Source organism: Vicugna pacos, chromosome 3 (genome assembly GCF_048564905.1).
Source record: "Vicugna pacos chromosome 3, VicPac4, whole genome shotgun sequence".
NCBI lineage: Eukaryota > Metazoa > Chordata > Mammalia > Artiodactyla > Camelidae > Vicugna > Vicugna pacos.
The window spans coordinates 67003740-67018554 of record NC_132989.1 but is presented as its reverse complement, the minus strand read 5'-3'; the positions used below and the strand labels follow the sequence as shown (position 1 = coordinate 67018554).

General features: G+C 38.1%; 1 protein-coding gene across 1 annotated transcript in view; it reads left to right on the top strand.

Annotated features, from left to right (window-relative positions):
* The window catches only part of MSH3 (mutS homolog 3), a 137599-nt gene that overhangs the window by 106436 nt on the left and 16348 nt on the right, over window positions 1-14815 (top strand). Inside the window, exon 20 of the mRNA XM_072958444.1 lies at window positions 6441-6598. Within this exon, the coding sequence (XP_072814545.1) occupies window positions 6441-6598 (158 nt within the window). The remainder of the gene's footprint in view (window positions 1-6440; window positions 6599-14815) is intronic.

Here is a 14815-nt window from a genome sequence, read left to right as displayed (position 1 = left end):
ATCTAGGTGTCTGTTTTTGTGCCAGTACCATGTTGTGTTGATTACTGTAGCTTTGTAGTACTGCCTGAAGTCTGGGAGGGTGATACCTCCATCTTTGTTCTTTTTTGTCAAGATTGCTTTGGCAACTTGGGAGTTTTGTGGTTTTATATACATTTTAGCATAATTTGTTCTAGTTCTAGGAAAATGTCATGGGCATTTTGATAGGATTTGGAGGGGTGGTAATTAGGTTTATTTGGTTTGTGTTTCTGTTTTTTTTTTAATTGTTTTTAATGGAGTTACTGGGGAATGAACCCGGGACTTTGTGCTTGCTAAGCACACACTCTGCCACTGAGCTGTACCCTTCCCTCCTTGATCGGCATTTGAATCTGTAGATAGCTCTGGGTAGTACGGACATTTTAACAATATGTTTCTTCCAGTCCGTGAGCACAGGATATCTTTGCATTCTTTGTATCATCTTTAATTCCCTTCATCAGTGTTTTATAGTTTTCAGAGTACAATTCTTTCACTTCCTTGGTTAAGTTTGTTCCTAAGTGTTTTTTTCTTTTTGATGTGATTTTAAACGGGATTGTTTTCTTGCTTTCTCTTTCTGATAGTTCATTATTAACAGAGTTTGTGTGTTAGTCTTGTATCCTGCAACTTTACTGAATTCATTTATTAGTCTTAATAGTTTTTGGTGGAGACTTTGGGATTTTCTGTATATAATATGCCATCTGCGGAGGGTGAGTTTTACTTCTTTTCTTCCAGTTTGGATGCCTTTTTTTCCCTTCTATGATTGCTGTAGCTAGGACTTTCAATTCTATGTGAAATGAAAGTGGGGCATCCTTGTCTTGTTCCTGATTTTAGAGGGAAAGCTTTTTGCTTTTCACTACTGAGTACAATGTTAGCTGCGAGTTTATCATATATGACCTTTATTATGTTGAGATATGTTCCCACTATACCTACTTTGAGAGTTAAAATTTACACTGGGTTCATCTGTTCCTTGTCTAATTCAGTTAACATGCTTATTACTAATGATTTAAACTCTTTTCTGGTAAATTATTTATTTCTGTTTCATTAGTCATTTTTTCAGGGTCTTTCTCTTGTTTTTTTGATTAAAACAAATTCCTATGTTTCTTATTTTGTTTAACTTTCTTTGTCTCTGTGAAATTAGGTGAAACAGTTACCTGTTGCAGTCAAAGAGCTGTCCTTTTGTGGGAGTGACCTTATATAGTCTGTGTGTACCAGGTGGCTTTGGTGGGAGACCTAGATCTGACATGACCATGAGTCACATCTTTTCCAGGTTGTGCTGGCAGCCATCACCTTGGTAGGTGATGGGACTGGAGATGGAGGGGCCAGAGCCAGAGCCAGGTGGTGTGGGCAGGTCCCAGGGTGCTGGAGCAGAAGCCCTGAGAGTTGGGTCCAACTGGCTCCATTCTCTCATAGTGTGTGCTCTCCCCACTCTCAGCAGAGGGAAGCAGGGCTGGAGCCAGAGAGTCTGGATTAGGGCTGCGTTGGCTTCAGCCGCAATCATAGCCTGAGACCGCTTCTGATGTACTTGTTCTGTATGTGTCAGCAGTGGCTGCCCTTGCCCAGTTCAGATGCCGTTCCTGGTCTGAGCAGCCTTTGACTCTCATAATGAGCACTCCCCTTGGCCTCTGCAGCCCTCCGCCTGTGTGGAGCTGTGCTGTGGAGCAGATGGGGCCATTGTGGTCCCTTGGCCTAAATCTGGGTGTGGACTGTGGTGGTCCTGGCTAGTCAAAGCCCAGGATGACTTCTGATAATGCTGTTTCTATAAGCCCTAATAATGGCTGCCCCCACCCCATTCAGATGCCATTCTGGGTCCAGGCTGGCACCTACCCTCACAACTGAGTATTCCCCTCACCTACAGTGGCCTGCGCCTTAGTGTGGAGCTGCTTTGCAAAGCTAGTGGGGCATGAGCTGGCACTCGGTTCAGACTATGGCATGTGCTGGTCACCAGAAACCAACCAGAGTCGAGTGAAGTTTCAGTTTGCTTTCTCCACCTTGTTTCAGGAGTAAGCAGGTGTGTGTGCACTCTTCACAAGCAGAGTCTAGGTTTCTGTCAGCCTTCCTGTTAGTGGCGCTGGCTTTCTAACCAGCTAAGGGCACCCAGTGTTGGACCCCAGGACTGGGGTGCCCAGTGTGTGGCTTGAATCACTCACTCCCCAGGGAGGATCTCTCTCCTCTTGTGTCCCCTCCCAGGGGCACAGGTCCTGACCTGATTGCTTCTCTTCCCTTCCTACCCTGTTCTTTGCAGATCTTTCTAACAGCTTTGCCTGTACAAGAGTCTTTCTGCCTGTCTCTAGTTCATTTTCAGTGAGAATCAGTAAGTGTGTTTTTGTATAGCATGTTAATCAGATCATATTGTTAAAGATCAGAGGAAATATTAATGACATTTGAATATTATTTTCTGTCACTAGTCTCTTCCAGTTCTCCTTTCTGCTTCTGAAACGCTGAGATAAAGGACATTTTGTATGATAACCGGTAACTTTTTAAAGTGTTCTGACCTGTGCAGAAAGTTTCTCTTCTCTTTTCCTATTCCTTACCCATCTCTACTGATCAAACTACTCATTCTTCAGGACCCAAAAGATGCTGCTGCCTCCTTAGAGCCTTCCCCATCACTCTGGCCAGAAAAAATATCTTTCTATTCTAGCGCTTTCTTTGTTCCTTTTGAAAAATTTTTGTCACGTACTACTTTTTGTTACACAAGTGTAGTGGGAAAGTGCCTAATAGTAATGAAAGATGTAAATTCAAATCCTGCTCTACTGTTAGTTTACTGTCATTTTAGATAGGCCACCGTACTCTGGGCCTTGATTTCATCATCTGTAAAATGAAGGGGTTGGGCTGTGTAACAGCTAGCTCTCGGAATGTAAATTGGGAAGCATCCAGATGTCAGAAGGGTTTGGGCCTTTATCTTGGTGTCTCAACATACAGCCTGTACTTCTCTCCACCTCATTCTCCTATTTTTTTAAAATATATATTTTTTGAGTTCACTTTGGATTAAAAGTGCAAGAATTTGGCTGAGAACTTGTCTGGATGAAGCTTTCACTAAGGAGTCTCTTACTATAACCTGCCATTGATTGACATTTTCAAGGAAAACACTTGGAAACTGCCAGACATTTTCAGCAGTCTGCAGCTATTATAAAAATAGTTCTACCATGATTCTTTTTAAAGGATAGATGTCAATATCTGTACCTGTCAAGGAAGAAGGCAGTTTTTGCAGAAAATTAGCTGATACTCAGGTCTTGGAAATTAACATTAAATGATTTTAATTGTTTCACTTATTTCCTGCTGTGCATCTCCTGACTTCAGGGATATTCTGACTGATCATCATTGTCATTTACCCAGGGAGGGACCCAAGGATGCTGGCCCTGAGCTATTCTCCTATTTAGCAGTGACTATGATTTCTTATCATTGAGCAGGGATCCTTTTTGAGACATCTGTCAGAGGATGGTCTTCTTTTACCATGCCCAGTTCTGCTGCTTAGTAGCTCTGCCTTAGTGGGCAAGATAGCTTCTCCAAGCCTCTCTTTCCTCACCTGTGACATGGGAATACAGTTGTACTAGTATTACCCCATGAGACTGTTGTGAGAACTAAATGAGATGATGCATGTCAAGTCTTAGGCACAGTGCCTGGCACTTGTTATCTGTAATTTTCTTATGATACCTTAAAATTTACCTTTTATTCTTTTTATCTCCACTTCTCTTTTTCTCCCACAGAATATGGCATTAAATGTGGACCTTGATTAGCTATTTAAAACTTACTTATTCAGAGTCAGTGTTTTGACTCTTGCTACACAATACTAAGATCTTACTGATTGATGCTATCCAGACAGACATCACTGTACAAAGGTAAAAACTTTAAAGAATGAACTTATAGCCTCTCCAGAGGCTCATCAAGATAGTAGGTGCCATTCAGAAACAGTCCTCTTGGTGCAGTACTTCAGCTTTTGTTCACTGTCATTCATCTGTCTACCCATCCATCCATCTGTGTGTGGTTTCTTGAGAACTTGTTCTGTACATGGCATCTAGCTAGATGCCTAGCACAGCTGGGCACTGTCTAGGCTAGTCCAGTTGGATGCATTCTCAGTAACTTCAGTAAACTCTAGAGTGAGTAAAGAGGAGGTTTTTGCCAACTTTTGGCTTCTGGCTCTTTTGTTAGAATGCTTACATATCCAAACTGGTCTTCCACATAGATTCAATGTATTTTTCATATCTGGGACCCTTTGATATATGGTGCCTCAAATACATGTGATCCTTGCTAAAAGATAGATGAGCACACTAAATATGTGAAATTCCTTAATCACGTTTGTACTTATTATGTCATCTTGGCTATATCATTTTGGGAACTAGAGAAGAAAGGATGTCTCAAATTCCTGACTAATTTTATAGAGAATGCAAATGACTTCTTGAAATGAAAGGTTGATGAACATCCCCACTGTGATATCTTTGCACATTAAAATTAATCTTTTTGAGCAGTATTTACTGAGTGCCTTCTTTATGCCAGGCCTTGTGCTAGGCAGTGAGGATGAGCAAGATGCCATAGAGCCTGCCCTTATGGGAACTTGCGTTCTAATAGTGAGGTTGGTAATAATCAAGTTAGCAGGAAAATTAAGGAAATTTTGGAGAGGGATAAAAAGTATGCAAAAAACAAAATGGACTGACGTGATAGAGAATGACAGGACAAAGGGGCTTAAGTAGATTGGGTGGTCAGGAAAGGTGTCTCCTGAGAGTCCACATTTGAGCTTAGACTGGAATAAGAAAGGATCCAGTCTCGGGGAAGAGCATCGCGGGTGGAGGGAACAGCTGTGAAAAGGCCTTGAGGCTGGAGTGAGCTTGACATCTTCTGGCAGGTGGAAGAAGAGCAGGATCCAGTCCAGCTGGCTCTGACTGAACATGGGGAAGGTGGGAGGAGATTACCAGAGAGGCAGGCATGGCCTTCAGACTATGGTGAGGAGTTGGGGCTTTATTATGAGTGCCCTGGGCAGTTATATGTGGGCTTTTGGCAGGAGACAGGTTGTGTTTTAGTTTTTGAGACAATCACTCTGGCTGCCTTGTGGAGAATAGACTATGGGCAGCTAAGCAGGAAGACCATTCAGGGTCCACTGCAGTGGCCCACCAGGGTGGAGCAGTGGAGGTGGAGACTGGAGGTATGTATGCACCTCAGAATACCTCCTGATTCTTCAGTGTGTATCTTTTTTCTTGTTTGTATTTACTGGAAATATATCTCTCATTGGAGGTCTAAACATTAGGGCTTTTAGGAAAGCACCGTTTTGGTCACCTATAGATACTTGAGTGTAGTGACCAAAAGCATTTCATGCTTTAAAGGCTCAAAGTTAGTTCTTGTCTGAAATCTTAAAATCTTGAATAGGCTTGGAAGATCCACTTCGACAGTGTGACCACTGAACCACTTACCCAGATATGTCTTACAGGTCAATTCCACAGCCTCCCCTTGTCCAAGAAAATCTGGAGCAAACCTCTAGGCTAATTTAGTTCCTGCCCTTTGATTCCACCTGGGCTTCAGATCCATGGTATAGGCCTGAATTTGTATAGATTTTATTTCAGAGAATCACAGAATTCGAGGGTGAGAGATTGTTTAATTCAACTCCCGCATTTTAGGAGCAAGGAAAATGAGACCTTAGAGAACTAGAAAGTCCAAATTACCTTTCCTGATTTAGGGGCCAATTCTTTGTTCATATTTATTCTCTTCTTTTTCTACAAGGTCATTTCTTTGTTTGCCATGGTTCTCATAGAAATTAATATCACAGTGAAAATTACTCCAAACTCTTTTTGTGTAGTCCAACATAGTGGGTATTTAGGAAATGGCTCACTCATTGCTGCAGAACCCATTCACAAATAAATTATGGTTTGAAGTTTGTGATATAAAGAATGGGAGAAAGAAGAGAAAAATTGCTCTTTAATCCCAAAGACAACCACTGTGAACATTTTGGCATATGTCCTTTGTCTTCTCTTTGTATTTTTTTATAAATGCATTTTTTCTTGTAAATATTTTTATCCTAATTTTTTTCATGTGCTACCAACCCAAATTAGAGCCTTTAGCAATTAGATATATAATACCTGTAATTTTAAGATGGACAAGTGGAAATTGATAGATTCTAAATGTAAATAATCTACAAAACACACATAGGCAGGTTAATGATTATTTAAGGAGAAAGCCAGAGTAGTTCTCTCGTTTAGGTTGCTTCTTGTTATTTCCTTTTTTCTACCCAGAAACAACCATGTGTGCTGCTAAGACTTCACTGTTCTCTGATAGCACAGTTCAAGTTGAAGACAAAGAGGTCCTCTTTCCCTTTGTGATACTTAATGGGTGACATACCACAGTGCAATCTTTTGCCTAATACATTCCCATTTAAGAAATAAGTTGTAGATATTACATAGAAATCCGTCTGGTACAATAAATGAAATTGCCTTTTAATTTTCTAGGGGAACTCAGAGAGAGTAATGATAATTACTGGACCCAACATGGGTGGAAAGAGCTTATACATAAAACAAGTTGCATTGATTATTATCATGGCTCAGATTGGCTCCTATGTTCCTGCAGAGGAAGCAACAATTGGAATTGTGGATGGCGTTTTCACGAGGTAAAAACATTAGTTCTGTTTGAATATATTTCTAACAATAAATCAAGCCCACATTGTTATATGAATTTTCTTACGTTCATATTTAGATGAACAGATTTGTTATTAAAATATTTAGAGTTTAGGAGCTTAAAGGAATCATTTCATCATGAATATTAATACCAGAGGAGATGCAGGAGATGATTTTGTCCAATGTTTTCAAGTTTCTTTTAGTTACTAAGTTCTTTCTCTAAAGAAAATCGTATGTAGAAGATTAAAATTAAACAGATAAGAGCAAATCTGCTCCACCTTAATCAGTGGTAGAAGACTTGGAGACGTGGCTGGTAGGCTTTGTAGAGCATTCTAAAACGTAGCCTACCCTCCTTGTTTTATAGGTGGAGAACTGAGAATAGACTGAAAAAAGCATTGACCCAAGATAATTTAAATCATATTCCTTTTTGCTGCAAGGGCATAACATGCAACTGGCTAAGTCTTACCCTCGACATATAAACCTAAATTGCATACCATATTAGGAATATGGATGAAGTATCCCAGTCTCACCAACTAGAACTCATATGAATTCACAATGATACTTAACACAAAAAATCATTAGTCACTTTGGAGAATGAAAACTGCAAAGTAAAGGGGAAGAATCAAGCAGCTGTCATGCCTTTACAAGTGAATGACGAGAAGAATTTTTTTTATACAAGTGTTCCAGCTAGGAAGGAATGATAGAATGATTATCACCCCTTCTCTCTCTCTCTCTCTCTCTCTCTCTCTCTCTTTTTTGCAACCCCTAATATAATGATAGGTCTAGACAATAATTAGAAATGGCTATTAATGTCACCAAAAGAGAGACAACCAGACGTTAGCCAAAAGTTTGTAACACAGCCTATGAAGTCTGGGCAAACAAATCAAGCCTAAATCTATTCAGACCTCTAGATCTATCTGAAAGACAAGAGATACTGATCTTTTTATACTGCAAGATTGATCACAACTTTAAAACATTAGTTAATTAGCAAAGAATCATTCAAGTCAGTTAAAGAAATAAACAGATTGTAAAGATTTAAACACTGAAATATGAGACATTCTCATATGCTTTACCATACTACTTAATATCTGTTGTTTTATGGGCCTTAAGGTCATGTTTATGGAAGCAATCTGCCGTGGGCCCTGAGTGTCCCTGCAGGTTCCTACTGAGTATGCCAGCAGAGCCCTGGACTGCTCCCACCTGGGCATTTGTCCCGGTTGGGCTTGCAGCAAGCCATCTTGAGGGAAGAGGTAACATCTCCCCCCAAAGAGGAAGCTTGCTTCTGTTTGTTATACAAGTAGTGAATCCCCCGAGTTCAGTGTTCCTGTCTTGTAATACAACCATGCATGTGCAGCAGCCCTGGTGAGCCCTTTGCATTGCCCTTTCTGGACTTGACAGCTGATGCAACCCAACATGGGTGGTAAAGTCCTTTGTCTCTGACTCAGGGTTTTTGTGTCTTCTGCCAGTATCCACGAAACCATATTGGGTTAATTTGATGTGAATAGGGTAAAATCCCAGACTCTGCACAGTTCTGGATGAGTCAGTAGTATTTTCTTATTTCTTGCTAATATTAAGTGCCCGTAAAATGTGAATGGATGGGTTATGTGTGGGAAAGGGTGGAAACTTAAGAGCCAGAAAACTCAGGTTTCAATACAAGTTCACCAATTTCCTGACCATGCACTAGTTACTTCATACTTATAGGGCCTTGAAAAAGTATATCATGGTATTAAAAATATATATATATTATAGTTTTTTAGTTTTATAATTATTATAATATATCATATATTATATAATATGTATATATTTTATATGTAATATATATTATATTGTTAGTATGATAGTTGGATACAAATCTCAGTCTTGCCACTTAACACCTATGTGACCTTTTCCAAATTACTTGACTTCTCAGTGTCTCGTTTTTTTCACCTGTAAAAGGGAGATAATACTGCGTAAAGCATAGATTATTGTGAGAATTAAATAAAGTTAAGTACATAAAGTGCCTAGCATATAATAGATACTCACTCGGTAAATTTGAGTTTTGTTCTTCTTCTAGAGTCTGTCATTAGTATTTTGGATTTAAGTCTATCTTCATATATATGTTAGTACAGTACTCATTTTCTGAATTTAGCCTCAGGTTTCACATCTATAAAACAAGAAGTTTGATAATACCAACTTTGTTTTGAAAGAATTTCTAAGGGATGTGAAATCACTATGAATTGCTGGTCTTTGTTTTTATCCTTGAAAGAAGTTAACCAAATATAAACCCCCTGGTGCCTAGTCTCTTGGAACACTCAGGATGTAAAAAGTTAAGAATCCGGGACCCAAAGGCACCACCCACACAGACTGGAGCGTTGGTGGCGCCCTTCCTCCTGTTCCTCAGGAAGGGGCTGACGTGGTAGGTGCTCATGGGGAACATGGACTTATCCCTCCATGCTGATGGCATGGTGGCGTGCCTTGACGTCATGAACCAAGGTCAGCCTTAAGGAGCTAGACTGATTACTAATCACTGTGTAAAAGAACAACTGAGCTTTAAACCTTGCCAGCCCCAAATTCGTTGTTTCAGTATGGTAATATTCATTCTGAGTTAACTCCTTCAAACACTAGTTTATTCAGCTACTTGGGGATACATTTTAGTTACTTGTTCTGGTGGGCCCATCCAGAGGCAGTATTACATGAAGGAATATTCTTGTTACAATACAAAGAAAGAGCTAGTTACAAAGCCTGGCACTCAGTATGATTCCACTTTTATATGAGACATTATGTATGTAAATGTATGCAGAGAAAACGATCTAGATAGAAGGCTGTGTTCCAAAATACCATGAGGGATATGGGATTATGGTGACTTTTCTTTTGCTTATGAATGTTTTTTAAATTCTGAAATAAGTGTGTGACAAAAGCACATCCCCTCCCCCAAGTAAATTAAGGGTAGTATCAATCAAAAAGATGTTTCATAGGAGTCTAGTGAAATACATATGTGGTCACTGTCTGGGAATACTTTTTTTCCCAGGGGCAAGCTTCTCCTCCGTACTCTGTAGCATGGAATTTGGGATTCTAAGCTTTAAACCCTCCCAGATAATGCAACATATCAGAACTTATTTTTCCAAAGTTTTAACCCAGCCTCTAAATAACACTAGCTCTTCCTCCTTTAAGAATTGATGGCATTCTGTCAGATCAGTATACAAGACCTGATGTCTTTAATTTTCATAACCGAAACATTGCCATTTGCATCTAACATTTGAGACAATGATTTTTAACCCTTAATGTACATTGGATTTTTTTAATGGAGCTTTTAAGTTATATTGATACCTGGACCCTACCCTCAGAGGTTTAAAGTTGTCCTGGGGTGGGGTCTGGAAATGGAATTTTACACGTGCCCAGATGGTTTTGAAGTATAGCCAAGATTGAAAAGCATTTCCCCCGAGCCCTTACTGGAGAGTTCAGCTGTTTAATTATAAAAGCAATAGAAGCTTATTATGAAAACTATTTACAGTGTAATAGGGCAGAAGGTGAAATCTTTACCTTCTCCCCAAGTCAGCATCTATTTATGATTTTTTACATAAATTTCCACAAATTTACAAATATACGTAAATCTCTTTTTTAGATGTTACTATACTAAGCATTATTATTATGTAGCTTACTTTTATTTCCTAATGTGTGGAGGAGACTGAACTTCCCTGTCATTTCATACAGATGAGTCTCACACTTTTTAATGGCTACAGTGTGTCTGCTATGTAGAGATTCCCTGAACTCTAACTGCAGAGAGCTCCATCTGAGATGCACTGCTCTAGTGTAAGGACCCTGTTCCCTGTCCTTTCCCCCCTCGTCACCTTCTCGTCTTGTTATCATTGGAAAGGAGTCACTGGGGACCACATTCAGTTATATCTCTAGGATTTTCACTAGGATATGGTTTAATATTATGCCTTCATATTTTTCAGTTATTCAGTATGAAATACTTCAGACATGTAACAGTCCGTCATGTAACTTCCACCCTACTGAAGAAGTAAAGCATTGCCAATACAGCTGAATCCATAATCCTTCCTGATTCTGTCCCCTGCCACCCCATCCAGAGTAACTGCCCTTCTTGACTCTGGTTTTTCTCCCATGAATTTCTCTATATTTTTACTACATAGGTATGTTTTGAAACAATACGTTGAATTATTTGGCAGGCTTTTAAACTTTATATGTTTGATATGCTTTTTAAAAAAATGTTTGGAAGAGGGAAGTAATTAGGTTTTTATTTATTTATGTATCTTTTAATGGAAGTACTGGGCCTAGTTTTTAAATGGAGGTCCTAGGGATTGAACCCAGGAAATTGTGCATGCTAGGCACACGCTGTACCACTGAGCTATACCCTCCCCCTGTTTAGTGTGCTTTTAAACTATTCTTTTGCAAGTAGCTTTTACCCCTCAGTGTTACATTATTGAAATTTATCCATATGGATGCATATAATTCTAGTTCACTCATTTTTCTCTAATTATGATATTCCATTATATGTATATTCCATGGTTTATCCATTTTTCTTGATTAATATCTAACATGATTCAAATCTGCTGCAAATATCAACAGTACTGATACTTGTCTTATACACATCTAGAACACATGAGTGAGTTTTCTGAATCTGGGCTTTATCTAGGAGTGGGACTGTTGAGTGTAAGAAGTGTGTATCTTGTACTTCAAGGAGGCTGGACCAGTTTAGGATCCCACCAACAGTGCATAAAACTTTATCCCTATGCTTTAAAATTAATTAGAATAAGAAATACCCTCTTGATGTTTCTGTATATGCTCTAAAACTGCTCATAAGAGCATTTTCATTTGTCACTTAATATCTTTTACATGAAGTACCATCTGATAAATCACTTTTTATTAATGCTGAGGAATTTTTCCCTCTCTATGTGCATGCTGTGCTTGTTTACAGAGAGATGTGAAGCAGCTTAGTGGCCTTCCCTGACAAACTGCCGGGCCTCCTGTTATCACCAACGGCTGCTTCCTCTTTAATTCCTTTTTGTCTTGACTGCCAAGAAGCCAAGAGCTAAATTCAAGGCTCAGCTGTAGAAACAAATTTGGTTTAGTTTTCCCCTTCTCTTCTTACATGGGAGTATTTCTCCCATGAATAATTTCTCCAGCATGATTCTTAGAAGAACTGCTTCAGAATCAGAGATGACTGTTAAAAATGCTACTTTCTAAAGCCTATCACAGCCTGATTATATTGAAATCTTCAGATGAGACCCCAAAATTAAAAGCTCACGCTAAATTTGCTTTCTCAAATTTGAGAATCCTACTCTGTGGCTTATAATCTTGGTTTCATATTCATTGTATTTCTTCTGTCATTAATATGTTATTCTAAATCACTTCAAATCCTTTTTGTGCTTAATGGAAAAAAAATATTAAAATCTAGCAGATATATACATAAAATTTGTCTCCAAACTTTAAATTGGTTATTTTTAACTTATTAATTAGACATTTACAACCCTAGGCTTAAATTCATATTTTCCATAAATATTCATTAAGTACCTACTATGTGCTGTACACTGTGCTATAAGAATAAATAGATGTATGAAAAGCTATAAGCAGGAGGTTTTGAGAATCTCTTTCTGAATGTTATAACCTCATACAAACCTTTCCCTGAATAAGAAGCGTTTTTTAAAAGTGGAATTTTGGCAAGCATATACATTTGGCTCTAATTGGTGTATTTATATCTGTGTACTGTGGTATATGTACTCATCAGTGAAATATTTCTAGACACGTATTTCTAAGGATCATTAACATCTTTGACGTATCTGTTTTTTATTATCCTGATAACGGCAAACTTAAACATCATTCAACTTTTTAGACTTAGTAATTAAGTTTTAGAGAAACAATGAATTATTAAGTCTGGTTTTTAAAAAATGAAACAGTTGGCTTCTCTCAGAATAATTTATTTCTATTTATGTCAATTAAATGTTGGTAGAAAGGGTTATTTACATTAAATGGCCCCCGGTTAATAATTTTCATGCCACATTCACCATGTAAACTGTCTCATGGCCCCCAGCTTCAGGAATGCTGTGTACCCAGAATGTCACCAGTGTGTTCATTGTGAGAGAGAACTGGAAGGTAATAGGTCTTCAGATACTTAAATTAAATTATTTTAAATGTTTGCTTTTGGCTGTGTGAATCATCACTCATTTGTTTGCCCAGTTTAGTTTAATTCAGCAAGTATTGATTGAGGACCTGATGTGGAGTGTTTGTACTCTATTAAAATATATATATATATATCCTTCTTGGACAGCAAGAAAACATCGCGAATCAGTGCATGTCTTCTAGTTGGTAGTAAATACCAGCACTAAGAACCACATTATGAGTGATATTTTACTAAATGAGAAGGCTGTTGTGAATTTTATTGGCATCAGAAATGTTGCTTATGAAAGTCTGTCTGCTTTATTTAGCTCCGAGAGCTGTGTCTACCAAGCAGGAGATACCTCACTTCATCTTTTTGATGGGAACCAGTTGTGTACCTTTAATGCTTCAAAGTCACCTGAGGGTTTGGTTTGTTTTGGTTCAGTTTTAAGTGCATATTCCAGGCAGGACCCCTAAATGTGGGTCCCCTGGAGGTACTGTTATGATGAAGGAGACTCTTGGACTCTGTAATTAAGAAATTCTGCAAGTGACTCCGAAATATATCCAGATTTAGGAACCATTGTTCAATTTCAACACAATGTTTTACAGAACGAAAAACAGAAACAGAGGCTGTGGTTTGCTGGTGCTCATAATGTGAGTTCAGTTATAAGGATGCCTCCTCTGGTTGTGTTGAGTTCACCTCTGCTGATCTTATTAATTAACCTGATTAGTCTTTCCGTCATTACTGATTAATATTATCCTTCCTTTGATGGCCTTAATTATTTGTGGTTTTCCACAAATTTGTGGTTTTCCACAAATAATAGTTAAGGTTGGGAAAGAGTATTTGCCCTGTTAACTATTTTCCTTTGGAGTTCTTGGGACTAACCCACAGAGTAGACTAGTAGATGTACTGAGGAATGATTTGCCCAGTCAGCACACCATGGGATTCCCTTGATAGGAAAACACCCATGACCTTCGTAAGTGGTGCCTGCATGTGCTTTGCAGATGGTTCAGTGAACATGGTTTCATGTAAACCAAAGTTTGGCATTTTACTGGATTGCTGCCTTGATTCTCAGCAATGTTTCCATTGACATTGAAAGGTTGCTATAGTGGTTTTTTGCTTGGTTATATTGTAGTTGACTGTTGTGGCTGTTACAAATTGACTTTAATTACCTTAGGTGATCCGATTGCAACTGTTAGTGGAAACAATTATACTGGAGAAAGACTTAACCTTTTTTTTGTCTATTATAATAATTTCATTGCTGCTAATAAAGTATTTTTAATATTGGTAAAAGAAAGCTGGTTATTTATCTTGGTAATTAAAATCACTTTGCCTTGTCTTAACATTATAATACAGTAGAGTATAAAGTGTTCTTAAATGTATCGTTTCGTGATTTTTAAAAATAATAATTGTTTTTCTAATGACACTGTGAAACTTGTTCATTTTGCGAATTTAAAACTATAGAAAAGCTCAAAAAGGAAAAAAAAAATTAAATAACCTGTAATTCCACCACCTTGAAATCATATTGTTTAGGTATATGGCCTTCCAAGCTTTTTAAAAATGCACACATATAGTAGTGAATTATTTGACTTCATTCCATTTCTGGGTTAATGTTTATGTTTAATTAAATGCAGTTCAGCTCTACTATCGCACATTTTTATACCTTTTAAATACCATGCAGTATCTACGTATCTTTTAATATTTGGTATTCTTTCGTGGCTTTTTCTCTTCTTAGACTTTAACTTTTTTTTCTTCCTTACACCATCCTTCTTAAAAGTTAGAATACTTTTGTTATTCAGGAGATAATTTTCCTTTTGTAAAAGTTGCATAAGATGCAATAAAAAAGCCAAGACTCCCATACTGGACAGAATTCTGTGAAACTTTTAGCATGGTGAAATGAATAGAACATCTTTAATTTCAAAAAGAAGACAAAATTAGCTAATATTAAAAAAGCCCTACTATACAAAGCACTTAGAGGACAAATAGGAAATGATCTCACTTCTATGAGGAATGTAGAAGAGGCAGATTGATAGAGGCAGAAAACAGAATAGTGGTCACCAGGGACTGAGGGGACGGGAGGGCGGAGAGTTATTTTTTAATGGAATGTTTGAGGATG